At 40.0% G+C, this 12,886-nt stretch overlaps 1 protein-coding gene across 5 annotated transcripts; it reads right to left on the bottom strand.

Moving 5' to 3' along the window:
* Positions 1-232: 232 nt before the first annotated feature.
* marveld2a (MARVEL domain containing 2a) lies at positions 233-9,899 on the bottom strand. Of its 5 annotated transcripts, XM_079660696.1 has the most exons (10): positions 9,817-9,869; positions 8,448-8,543; positions 8,125-8,310; positions 6,418-7,386; positions 5,566-5,789; positions 4,575-4,610; positions 4,271-4,434; positions 3,949-4,120; positions 2,882-2,932; positions 233-1,477 (listed from the first exon to the last, which is right to left on the bottom strand). In XM_079660696.1, the coding sequence occupies exons 4-10, from the start codon at positions 7,367-7,369 to the stop codon at positions 1,358-1,360; spliced, it is 1,719 nt and encodes a 572-aa protein (XP_079516822.1). In that variant the 5' UTR covers positions 7,370-7,386; positions 8,125-8,310; positions 8,448-8,543; positions 9,817-9,869; the 3' UTR covers positions 233-1,357. The 5 variants fall into 5 exon arrangements, with proteins under 5 accessions (XP_079516822.1, XP_079516819.1, XP_079516818.1 ...); XM_079660693.1 differs by lacking the exon at positions 8,125-8,310 and having other exon boundaries at positions 8,481-8,543; positions 9,817-9,899; XM_079660692.1 differs by lacking the exon at positions 8,125-8,310 and having other exon boundaries at positions 9,817-9,878.
* Positions 9,900-12,886: the final 2,987 nt, after the last annotated feature.

Raw genomic sequence — 12,886 nt, 5'->3', positions numbered from 1 at the left:
AAAAACCCCACAGACCGTCAGTAGAGAAGCAAAATTGTATTCTTGCGACCAAAAGCACAAAATGATCACTTTAAATTATGAAAGAATATGGACATTTACAGCAACATATTTACAATTTCTCTTAATAACATTAGGCAAACACAGACCCATGATAATATTCTCACTGAATCAAGAGGTCACATGTGTACAGTATAAAGAGGATAAAATGAAGATATTCAGGGAGCTACGTGGCTATAAAGTACAAAATGTTTAATCAGTGAAATGGTAGAACATAATTTTACAACACACAGAACAAACAACATTTTAAATTATACTATCAGACATGGATATTTCCAGATTTAGAAAAACAGATACGCGTTAAAAAAATAAAACAGTGTGCAATTAAAACAATCCTTTACATAAAGCAGCTAGATGGTATATGTCCGGATAAGCAGTGGTTTTCATTTCAGGCTTTAAAGTTGTGAAATTAATGTAAACAGGCAAACAAGTGGACTAATAGAAAGATAATCATGTGAACTTTCCCTTGCTTCTTCCATCTCCCACTAATTAAACGCAAACATTCACTAGGGATACCAGTGTTATCATAATCACAGTATTAAACATAAATATCTTGTATATTCATATCCAGTTATTTGCATATTCAAACCATTTAAAATAAAGGAATAGTTTTACATGTTTGGCAAACATGCTTATTCGCTTTCAGGCAAAGACTTAGGAGTCTTATCATTTTAACATAAAACTATAGCCAGTCACAGATAGCTTAGCGGAAAGGAACCGAAACCCACCAACCAGCACTTTCAAAGCCTTGAATTAACTTTTTATATCTTGTTTGTTTGATTTGTAAAATTATGAGTAAAAATATCATCCATATCTGTTTTATTTATGTGCTTAGCCTCTATTTCTAAGAAAATAGTCCCGCACATAACTCCATTTTACACTGGAATAAAAAATAACATGTACATTAGTGAAATGAAGGTGTTCATAGGCTGACTTTGTTTTATTTTTGTTACTTACAAGCTTTTTGCTGATCTGGCTTCTTGATGTGTATTTATAGTTACCTCACAAATATTAGAGCTATTTCTATTTCCTCATCTAACTCCACACCAGAAAGCGATCAAACATGTTTCCCAAAATGTCAAGACATGTCTTTAAATATAAAACTGTCACATTTGGTTCTACTTCTTAATGAACACAGTCAGTCAAAGCTGCTGATAGATGAAAACAGCTGTACAGATGTACATGCGTCATGTTCGCTCTCCAGTTAAAATGTCACTTTCCCCACCAGTAGCCCAGCTGTCAGCATTAGTTCTGTATTAGTGTTCAGAGGTGTGCCCGGGTACAGATATTTGCAAGAGGTTTAGCTGTATCCGTCGTTCCACTCCATCACCTTATCGTATTCTTGGATCTTCTGTTTGATGTGCGACAGTTTGCTCTTCAGGTACTCACAGCGCTCCTTCTTCTCGAGGAAAGTCGGGTCCTGATTTGATAAAGAAGAAACCCCGATGAGAATACAAAATGTAAGTTTGAGATACACACTTTTTACTGTATAATTCAGCTGTTCAAGGGCCGTTTGTTAACTATTATAATGAATGAGTTTTTTCTCCCCGTCAACAAATCAAATGAAAAGATGGAAACCAACACTGAATAAATATCTACTAACAAGTATTGTGTGTGCACCACAATCTGCTATATATTTTCCTCAGTTCCATTGATTAAAAAAAACATAAATGAGCCACACTGTCCAACTGGGTGACATGTTCCTGTATTCCTATGAACACACACTGTCATTACATTTGACTTAACTCTGCATATGTGTCCTGCTCTATCGAAATCAGTAGCATTGATCCGAAGACACATTTTGAGTTGTATACACTGCTGGAAAGAGGAGATTCCTAGCTTTCTAATGATATCAGGATTGTTTTTGTACTCCAAATATTAAGCAAAATATGTCACATTATATAATGACTGTCACGAGTCATCATTTTAAGAAAAAGGCCTTCAAAGTTTCCTCTTCTCTGGAATCCATAGATCTGATTGATTATTAGCGGAGCAAATGATCAAAATAATATTTTTGTTTGGATTACTGGTCTGGGGCAAGCTCGCGAATGTGTGTGTGTGTGTGTGTGTGTGTGTGTGTGTGTGTGTGTGTGTGTGTGTATTTTTGCGTTTGTGTGTATTGTGTTTGTTTCCCGGGGAAAACACTCACGAGAAACACCGGCTGTTGTTATGCCTGCTGTGACATTAAGTTACTCCGTTCTCCGCTTGTAATTATGCCGTTACAAGCTTCAAAGTTGTATTTATCATCTGAATTTGCTGAAACAAGTTTAATATTCTGAAAGTCAAGACTTTGTTTAATTGAAATCAGATGAAAACAAACTGTAATGGACCCTGCCGTGTTATCTATGATTACTATATGCCTTATATGCATAATTTCAGCTGGTATGAATTTATCGTTTGATTTTGGAAATAAAAGTTTCATATTCTGAAAGCTAAGACTTTGTTTATTTAAAAATCAAACAAAACACCCGAACCCCGAAAAACTAGTTGTTTACGCAAATCCACGTTTATTTTGAAATGAGCCGTTGCGACTTCCGACTGATTTCGATAGAGCGGATCACATATAATGTCCTGCTGCCACACAACTCACAAAAGCACCAAATGTGGATTAATCCATGAGTGAAAGCAGTGCCGAAACATGCACCTAGTTCTGTCTGATAAAAAACTAAAGTGAACAGCTGTTTTAAGAAATTACTGAGATCTAAAAAAATAATCTAAATACATACTTGTGTTTTGAGCGATTTAAGTATCTATTAAGAACATATCAACACGGGCAGCAGAACAACACTGTATACAAAACAGCGAAAAAAGAGAATCGGCTCACATTTTTCTTCTTCTGGTAATCCTGAAGGATTCTGTTAATGCGATCAACCTCCTGCAAGTAGAGACAAGAGACTGAATTCAATTAAAGGTCATCCATAAAGATTGAAATACATGAAGTAGTACAGTTAGGTAATACAACTAGGTGCTTGTGGATGGTGCAGAGAAGGAATGTTAGGGTGGAGGGGAAGTACAGCAGGAACAGGAAGTGCAAACAGAGGAAGTTATGAGAGGGGGAAATGAGGCACATTTTAACAACAAAAAGACTGGGTGCATATTCCAGACACACAATCATTCTCTGACAGAAATGGTTTTCCCAGCACTGTCATAATACCAAACCCTGATGGTATCAGTCCAGCAGGGTTCATGTTAACTTGTGTTCATCCATGCAAAGTAGGTCCAGTGTGATGATGCACTAAGTGTGTGTGTCATTTGTTAAGGCATGGCTACCAGGAGCACACATGAGAACTGGGTGAGATTAAAAATCCTCAAGATCAATCAAATGTGTATTTGTTGGCCGATTTCCAGTGTTTGCAAAGACATTGTTAAAAATGATCTACACTTAAGGGTTTCCGAACTCAGAAACCTTTTTGAGATCATTTCTGGGCAGTGTGGTTTGTTTGAAACTTTCTGCAGAATGTAAAATGTTGAAATAAAAATACACTGTATAAAACAAGGAACGCATCTTCTGATATAAGAGTAAAACATATTTTACAAAAAAAATAACTAAAGGAAACTGTATCTTAGCTTTGATTTTTGACAAAATAAAGTGTCTAGTGTGCACTTTACTTTGTAAAACAATGTGTGATCAGCATCTCTAAAGTCTTTATGATTTGTTAAATTCATTGGAAAATGTACCTCTAAATAGCATTTCTATCTGAAAACAAAAAGACCAAAAAACTGAAGACAATACATGACTGCAGATAGAATAAATGCACAAACAGTCCCATGCGATTAAAAAAAATGGCATCTACATTTTGGAAGATAGAGTACAGATAGAATCTGATAAAGGAGTTCTGATTGACTATTGAGTGAAAAACACGATTGTATTCTGAGTGAGTAAACACTCACCATCTGGGTGGAAGGGTTCTGGGGCAGACTGCGCATCATGGCGTCCATCTCGTCAAACTTCTTGGTGGTGACCTGCACCTCGGCGTGGAGCTCCTTGTACTCTGCGTACTGGTCATTGAACACGGCTCGGTACTGGTCCTTCTCCTCCTCTGAGCGGATCGTCGGGTACTTACTGCAGGACGGAAGAAGAGAACAACTCTTTATTAACGTTGGTAAACTGTATGTATGTTAGGCAAAGCCGGACATACAGTTGCTATTTAACCAACATAGCAACCCACATATTGCACCTACTTGTCTTGCTTTTATTTTGAGCAGAGCTTACCCGATGTAGTCAGGCACGATGACAGGTTTTGGGATGTGTCCTGATGGTATAGCTCCCTGCAGAATGTGAGGTGGGATGGCTTTAGGAGCGGCGTGGATGGGAACCACTGAGGAGCCTCGCACCTGCTCTGGAGCTTTGGGAATGGGAGCTGAATCTGGAACCATCTGCAGAGACAAAACAGGACAAACACAGCTATGACAAAAGGATTGTAAAGATTGAATTAAAAGAGGAGCAACTTTCACGTTTAAATAAACACAAACGTGAGTATGTTTCTTTACAATAAAACAAATTACAGGAGGCTTACCAATGAGTGTGTAGCTCTTATGTCCGAGGGACGCATCTGTGTGTAAAACATACAAAAATAGAATCCAGTTAACATTAGGCTTTTAATGATGTCTTACCATTTAAAGGGATAGTAGAGACATTTGGGGAAATACACTTTGTGTTGCTTTCTTGCAGAGCTTGATAAAAAATAAGATATCTCTCTCGTCCGCCACATAGGAAGCTATAGTCAGAAGACGCTAAGTATAAAGCAGGGACAACACCTAGCCTGGCTCTGTCCACCCTACAACGTCCTTAAAGCTCATTGATACACATGTTATTGTTTGTATATTTGGAAGACAACAACATTTAAAAACATCCTCCTGTGGTTTTACAAGAGGGTATGTGGTGGACTGTTGCCTGGCCAAGAGCAGTGAGCTTCAATTGACAGATTGTTTTACTTTTAGAAGATAGAGCAAGGTAAGCTTTTACCCCTTAATTCAGTCTAGCTAGGTTTAGCTAGCAATGTCCTGGCTAAAGTATTTTAGTGACACAGGAGAGATATCAATCTTCTCATCTTACTTTCCGCAATAAATCAAATAGATATTCTTTTAACACATCAAAACACAACAAATAACAAGTAACCCAAAAGAAGAGTTTTATGTGGATCTCAAACCTATTGTTGTTGAATCAGAATGTGTGTGTGACTGTGTGCAGTGTTTTGCCCTCCAATAAACAGGTAGGACTCACTGACTCCGCCTACTCCTTCCTCCACAGCTGTAGTCCTGTATGCAAATGATATGGTGTGTTGTTGTAATGCAGTGTGCACGTGTGTGTGTGTGTGTGTGTGTGTGTGTGTGTGTGTGTGTGTGTGTGTGTGTGTGTGTGTGTGTGTGTGAGAACATGTTTGCAGCCTGTCTGTTAACTCAATATAGTGAATGGTAGATAGTGTTGCATTAATCATTAACTGTCAGACGAAACCCATGTCCCAACCCTTCAAACTGAATAAATAATTAAAGTGTCATAGCTCTCACCTCCTCCTCGCCGTATTTCTCCCGGTATCTGCGTGCAGCTTCATGTCTCCACAGCTTGAGACACACCATGGCTCCGATCAGATAAACAATCAGGGTGACAAACAGGAAGATAATGGCTGCCGTCTGGCCTGCCTCTGTTCTGCAGAACGCCCCGTTGATGCCATTGTTGAAGATCGGCAAGGAGCAAAGCCCTCCGCGAGTCGTGTCTCGAACATAGACAATGGCTGGTAAACAGAAAGCAAACATGCTATGAAGAGGCAGTCCATGCATGAAAGTAAAATGTCTTGCTTTCCAAGTGGTATCTAGCAATTTTAAGATAACTGTCTTCAAGATTTCTGATGCTATATCTAAAAAAAGAACATATTTAACATTATTGTTATACTACAATAGACTATATTACATTATTGGAAATATATTACAGATGCATTAATGTGTACACATAATTGAATTGCAAAAATAGTTCAATTAGAACTTAGAATTAGAAATAATTAGAACTTTTGACAAATCATTAGAACTTTTGACAAATCATTATATTTTAAAAGCTGTAGTTATCCTTAAAAAAAACTCAATTTCCCATTAAGAAACATGCCAAATACTAGTAAAAGCAATCTTATGAATTGCTATGATCCTTAAAACACATTTTAAGTCTTCTAAAAAGGTAACCAACTCTAACCAACAATCTATCTTTTTTGATGTCTGGTACACTATGTCAAGTGGCAATCGTATTTTTTAAATATTGAACATGGTCCCTGACAAGTGACTGAAATGCATACAAAAGCAACGGTAATATTAAAACTATCTGTATGGATACATCAAGGTGAAAAACCATTTGTAATATGAGCTGTTGCCGACCTGCAGCCATGTAAAGCAAAGCCAGCGCCAGGTTGATGGTGAACTCGGTCAGAGGCCACCAGTTGGAGTCCAGCAGGATGGTGCGGTAGTACATGGTCATCCCCAGCACCAACATGATCACAGTCACCAGCCAGGCCAGCCCTGCCACCACCAACACAAAGGGGGTCTTGGGGCCCGAGTAGTAGGACCCCCCTGTGCCTCCGCCATATAACCCTCCTCCTCCGTACGCTGCTCCAGGAGACGAGTATCCAAACATGTTGAACCACTCGTTGTCTTTGTGGATGTAAGCGCAGACGCAGGCGAACACAGCGGCCCCCAGCAGGAGCTCCACACATCCCAGAATCCTCAGCAGCCCTGACCAGGACTTCATGTAGTCGTAGCGCTGATGGTACTCCTCCACCCGCTCGCTGTAGGTCAGACCTGTGCGGTGGGTGCGCCCCGACAAGGACTCATTGCCATCCCGTAGTTCCAGAAGCTCCTTGCGTGAGTTGTAGCTGCCTCCCGAGCCCCCAAAAGGATCTCGGTAGGACCCAGGGACCGGGGACTGTGGAGGAGAGCAGCGCACCCCGTCACTGGTGCTGTTGTTGTTGTTACATGACGAGTCAGGCATTGACCACGCCTGCTTACTGCTGCGGTCACTTGCTCTGAAGAAGTTCTTCCAGGAGTCTGGGATGAAGCGGTGGACGGGTTTGATATCTAAGGAGGGGTCGTCCGGGTCTCCGTTGTCCTCACTGCCGCTGGGATTTAACTCTGGGCCCACGGGGGGGTGGTCAGGGAGAGGCGGAGGAGGGAGGGGGTCGGCGCTCTGAGCGAGGCGAGTGTCTCTCTGCTCTCTCAGCGGAAGTGGATCGTAGGAGTCTGCTCGTGGTAAGGAGCCCAGTGGCACCTGGTCGTAGTACGGCGACTGGCGGACACGCTCAGTGCGTCCATAAAAGCCTCCTCCATTGGACATGAGGATGGTAGTGGTCCCTGAGAGCACACACACATTCATTTAGACGTTTTAATGCGTTTCAATTTGACCAACAGGTCTTTCTATCCTTATTTTAAAGCTGAAATAATAAGTTGCTCAACAACTCATTATTTCATTATTGTCAAATATTTTTATAGTTGATTTATCTTTTTTCAAGCAGAAACATGAGCTGCTTTTAGCTACTCAAATAAAAGGATTTGTTGCCTTTTTTTTCTGTTTATCACATTGTTCACTTATATCTTTGGGTTTTAAAAAAAACGGGATATTTAAAGATATCATCTTGAGCTCTAGGTAATTGAAATTGAAAATAAGTTTTTGTTATCCTTTTCCAATGCTTAATAGACCAGATGAATAAGTGATTCAAGAAAACTGTTAATGTTTTCAAAGCCTCATTTTAAGGTGATGCCTTGCTTTGCCAACTTAAAGTCAAAAAGTGAAACATACTCAATTTACAATCTTATAAGACATAGAAAAAGCAGGAAATCCTTGAAAAAAGTACCCGGAGGCAGGAACTTGCTAGAAAATGTATTGTATGTTTTTGTCAATAAAATAATCATTTCAGCCCTAGATATACATTTTCATCGATTCAAATCATTACCCTGAACCAGGAAAGCAAAGAAAGAATAAACATGTAAGAAGGAAAAGGCCAGAAGATAAAAACCTTTCCCAAACTGATGAGAAATTTGAATTAGACATTCAAGAATATCATTCATGCAAAATCTGCTTGCCCCACATACCTACAAGCTGCAGCTAACCCCCAAGTACCTGAGGTCACCAGAGAAAAGCCCTCATGAGTGAAGATGTTATCCCAGCATCCTCCATGCAAGCCGAGTCAAGAATATATTTTTGTGCTGCCATCCAATATGAAGTAAGAATTCCCCCGTTGTTGTTGTTGTTGATGTTGTAATAAGCTCTCATGTGTCCTACCCAGGAATCAAAACTTATGAATAGTTGTTGCAGGCAGCACAAAAATGTATTCTTGACATTTAATCAGCCCTTAAAAGCCCATTTCTTTAATGATCTCGAGAGGTAAAAAATGATATTAACTGAGCTTCAATACCTCTTTCACACGCAGTCACTCAACACGACTTACATTGGCCTGCAGGTCAGAATGCAAACCTTGTATGAACAGACAGTGTGTCGTTGGATGGTTCACCTGCAGAGAAACAACAAGATGAGATGAGATGATGGTCGACTTCTTTAACGCTGCATCTAATGAGAATAAAAACTCTAACAATTTCCCAAATAACTGTCTTCAATGTGTGTTTTGTCCAGCCAACATTAAAAAACATATATTACATTTACAGTGCTGGACAATTGAGAAAAGCAACACAAAATGTAAGGTGGAAACAAAGAATGTTTCCCTTAAACAAAAATATATATTATAAAATTGATAGCACCACATCAAGAAACTACATCTCAAGTAGTGTGTTGTACTATATACTAAGTAACATATTTTCACGTTTACTTGTACTTACAGGTATTACATTATTACAGTGTGGTATTAGTAGTTTGTAAATAAAGCATTTGAATAATTTCTCCACCACTGATGAATTCACTCATCCTGTTCTTCAACAACACTTCAAACGTATACATTTAGTTACCCAGCAGTATATAACGCTATCAAAACTAGCTCACATAAATGCATCCACATTATAATAATCCAATTATATGATATATTCTGAAAGGGGCAACTCTACATGGCGAGTACGTTGTCTTTTTAATATTTGCATGTAAAGTACACTTCCTAATTACATAATTTTACTAAGTAACTCATACCTTTAATGCAGTACTTATATGTGTGCTAACCAGTACGGTATTAGTACTTTTCTCCTATAATAATGGCTCACATAGGGAAGTACTTTTGTGTACACCTACAGTAATAATGTCAGAGACTCCTGTTATGAGGAATCTGCTTTATAATAATACAGAGGTCTATAAACATCTCGGCTCTGATATAATTACATGACACTGAAGTACTGACAACAAAGGCTACATTTAAAACTCAGTCCACAGCAGGTATGTAATACATGTGTGCAGTGAAGGAGGCCTAATAACATTGCAACAAGTGTTGGCTCGCATCCAGAGTGCTCGGTCAGGGAGAAAAGTAAATTAACGCAATAACTTGACTCCGTTTAAAGGTAACTATCATGCTTCAGGTTACATTATAAAAGAAAAACAGACATTAGCTTGCTTAAATTTCACTTTAGACAGCTGTATAAAAAAAAAAGTTTCGTTACGACAACGGCGGTTAACTTCACTCGAGGTGCCGTCGTTAAGATAACAAAACGCTACGTTTACTGACCTTTCTTCCTTAAAAGGTTGCCGTTTCAAGCTATAAAAGACTCCATATTGATGTCTAACTAACCCCATAGATAAATACTTTTGAAATTAGGATATAAATGCAGTTATTATTCTGCCTAACCTACCTTGTTCGCCTCCTTCCTTATCCACCTCCTCCTTTTCTTCTTCTCTCCCATTTCAGTAACTTTACACCAACAGGTCTCCTATGACCGGACCACGTGACCTGCCCATCCCCATGACGTCACTCAGTTGGAGGGGGAAATGTACCTGTTGATAAAAGCACCTGACAGACAGTCATACAGTGATACTCACCTGTGAGTAACCTCTCATTTATAGGACGTAGTGGAACATACTCACTATGTGTTAGTTATGATAAGTTATTGCATAATCTTTCCTGCAGTTAAATGCAGTTAAGTAATTACACTTAGTTACAATTCACCACTATAGGACAAAATATTATAGGTGGAATTGTTTCTCATTCATGCAGAAATGCATGAAAATATACAACAGCAAAGTTTGACATTAAATTATACAGTAATGTAAGAAAGCAATTCTAACGCATAGAATATTTGGAAGATTCCTGGTATCAGCAATGGGCCAAAAATAAATGAATAAATCAAATAAAACTCAGTAAAAGTCAACAATAAGGATAACAGTAATCACAAGGACACAAAGGACAGGGCTATAATCATGCTATAAACAAGTTTAGAGTCTATTGACATTCATAAGAAATCCATTGCACAAAACTATCTTACTAAAACAGTCCACAAGGTTATTATTATGAATATGCCATGCCGTTCCATGGGTTTGCATTCTTTATACGCTTTTTTATATATATGCTAAGATAAATGGCTTTTATATTTAGCATACAAACATGAAAGTGGTAATAGTCACACTGGTAATTCTGGACTTTGAACTAAATTCACCCTTATCATAGTCTTCAGTTCTATACTTATTTGTCTGATGGACTGCTGTCCATATATAATAGTTATTCACCATCACATTTCTTTTTCATGTCGTTGTATACATAGGCTGAATAGAAAAAACTAAATGCTGAATCAGACACATTTCTCACGTTTCTGTAAGAGCAGCAGCTGACCCATGTCCTCCTCCGAATATCTGAGTTTGAAAGTGTTTTCTGAGCACTAGATGGAGCTCTGAAGTTAGGGTACACATACAAATCATGATCACACAATGCTGTCTAAAATAAGAGAGTCTGAGGGAGTATTTTGTGCTTCAGTGATTCTAGGATGACTGTGTCAGAGATTGTGAAATAAATAATGTATCAAGTCCTTTTTCATAAACAAATGTTTAATATATTTACTAAACTATCACAAATTTCATATGTGAAACAAAGTCAAATGTTTATATTTAGTTCTTAAGACAAAATGTGTGGTCATAGTTCTGAGATATTTAAAGTCCATCAAGCTGCAAACTGTGTTTTTCAGGATCTCTGCAGTAAAGAGTTGCACAAACCAACAATTCATTGAGACTCAAAGTAGGAGCCACATTACTATTAGCAGTTTCTCCAAGCTTGGCCAGTTAGGAGCTATTTTTAGTTATAGGATTTTTTGTGAAAATGTCCCCAGGGGCCCATGCCCTATACAGCTCAGTGACAATAACGAGGAGGGGGGGTCGGGGGTCCTTTGTGCACAAGCCAAGATTTCACTCCCACCGCCATCTTTGCCTTTGTGTTACTGGCATACATTTCTCTCTTCGGTTGGCATCTTGTTGGTTCACAAAATAAAAAATGTTATTATCGATAGTTTGTAGAACACCAAACTTGAAACATATTTTAATCCTTTTTGTTAACTTCTCTATATCAGATTTTTCTTAATGAAATCACATTATTCTGCTTCCTATCAGACATATGACGGGGCCCTCTGGTGTGAAATGGGCCCCTTCTCTTGTGTCCCAGGTCAGAGTTCAACACAACTGGCTGCATTCTCATTAAACTCTCCTCCCCTTTGTTTGTCTCCGTTCACAGCTTCCAGGCTCAGACAACAGAATATGATAAGTAGAGTTTCAGCTGCCCTGCTATCCTTAGAAAGTGGATTATTTTGTGTATAACCAAACAATACGTTAATAGAAACAATCAGGGAGAAGCTATAGGATCTTCATATCTTTTCAGATTCATTAAAAGCATTTATTCTTTCTCCAGTGTTCAAAGCCTCTATTGCCGAAGCCGCGGCGGGGAGCTGTGGTCTCAAGGTCCTAGGTGCCTCAAGGGGCGGTAACCCTCGAACCTCCTGGTGGACACCGGTGGTCAGGGAAGCCGTCCGACTGAAGAAGGAGGCCTTCAGGGATTTGTTATCTCGGGGGACTCCCGAGGCAGTTGCAAGGTACCGACAGGCCCGAAGGGCAGCAGCCTCAGCCGTGGCCGAGGCAAAGCAGCGGGTGTGGGAGAAGTTCGGAGAAGACATGGAAAAAGACTTTCGGGCGGCACCAAAGTTGTTCTGGAAAACTGTCCGACACCTCAGGAGGGGGAAGCAGGGAACCATCCAAGCTGTGTACAGTAAGGATGGGACGTTGTTGACCTCAACTGATGGAGTGTTAGGGCGTTGGAAGGAGCACTTTGAGGAACTCCTGAACCCGACAACTCCGCCCTCTATGTTAGAGGCAGAGCTGGAGTATGAAGGGGGATCGACACCAATCTCCCGGGGGGAGGTCACTGAGGTCGTCAAACAACTTCACAGTGGCAAAGCCCCGGGGGTGGATGAGATCCGCCCAGAAATGCTGAAGGCTCTGGGTGTTGAGGGACTGTCATGGTTGACACGTCTCATCAACGTTGCGTGGAAGTCGGAAACAGTACCGAAGGAGTGGCAGACCGGAGTGGTGGTTCCCCTTTTCAAAAAGGGGGATCAGAGGGTGTGTGCCAATTACCGAGGCATCACACTACTCAGCCTCCCCGGGAAAGTTTACTCTAAGGTACTCGAAAGGAGGGTCAGGCCGATTGTCGAACCTCAGATTGAGGAGGAACAATGCGGATTCCGTCCTGGTCGTGGAACGACGGATCAGCTTTTTACTCTCGCAAGGATCCTGGAGGGGGCCTGGGAGTATGCTTATCCAGTCTACATGTGTTTTGTAGACTTGGAGAAGGCGTATGACCGGGTTCCCAGGGAGTCACTGTGGGAGGTGCTGCGGGAGTATGGGGTGAGGGGGTCTCTACTCAGGGCCATCCAATCTCTGTACTCC

This window comes from Notothenia rossii, assembly GCF_949606895.1.
Source record: "Notothenia rossii genome assembly, chromosome: 11".
Taxonomy (NCBI): Eukaryota; Metazoa; Chordata; class Actinopteri; order Perciformes; family Nototheniidae; genus Notothenia; species Notothenia rossii.
This window is presented reverse-complemented; position numbering and strand designations above follow the sequence as displayed.

Excerpts from the sequence above, each read along its gene's own strand:
- marveld2a (XM_079660693.1), bottom strand. The coding sequence starts at position 7,369 with ATGTCCAATGGAGGAGGCTTTTATGGACGCACTGAGCGTGTCCGCCAG. Across the intron at positions 5,790-6,417 it reads TTTGCTTTACATGGCTGCAG|CCATTGTCTATGTTCGAGAC; the intron begins GTCGGCAACAGC and ends TCTGTTTACCAG. Across the intron at positions 4,611-5,565 it reads AGAAATACGGCGAGGAGGAG|ATGCGTCCCTCGGACATAAG; the intron begins GTGAGAGCTATG and ends TTTTACACACAG.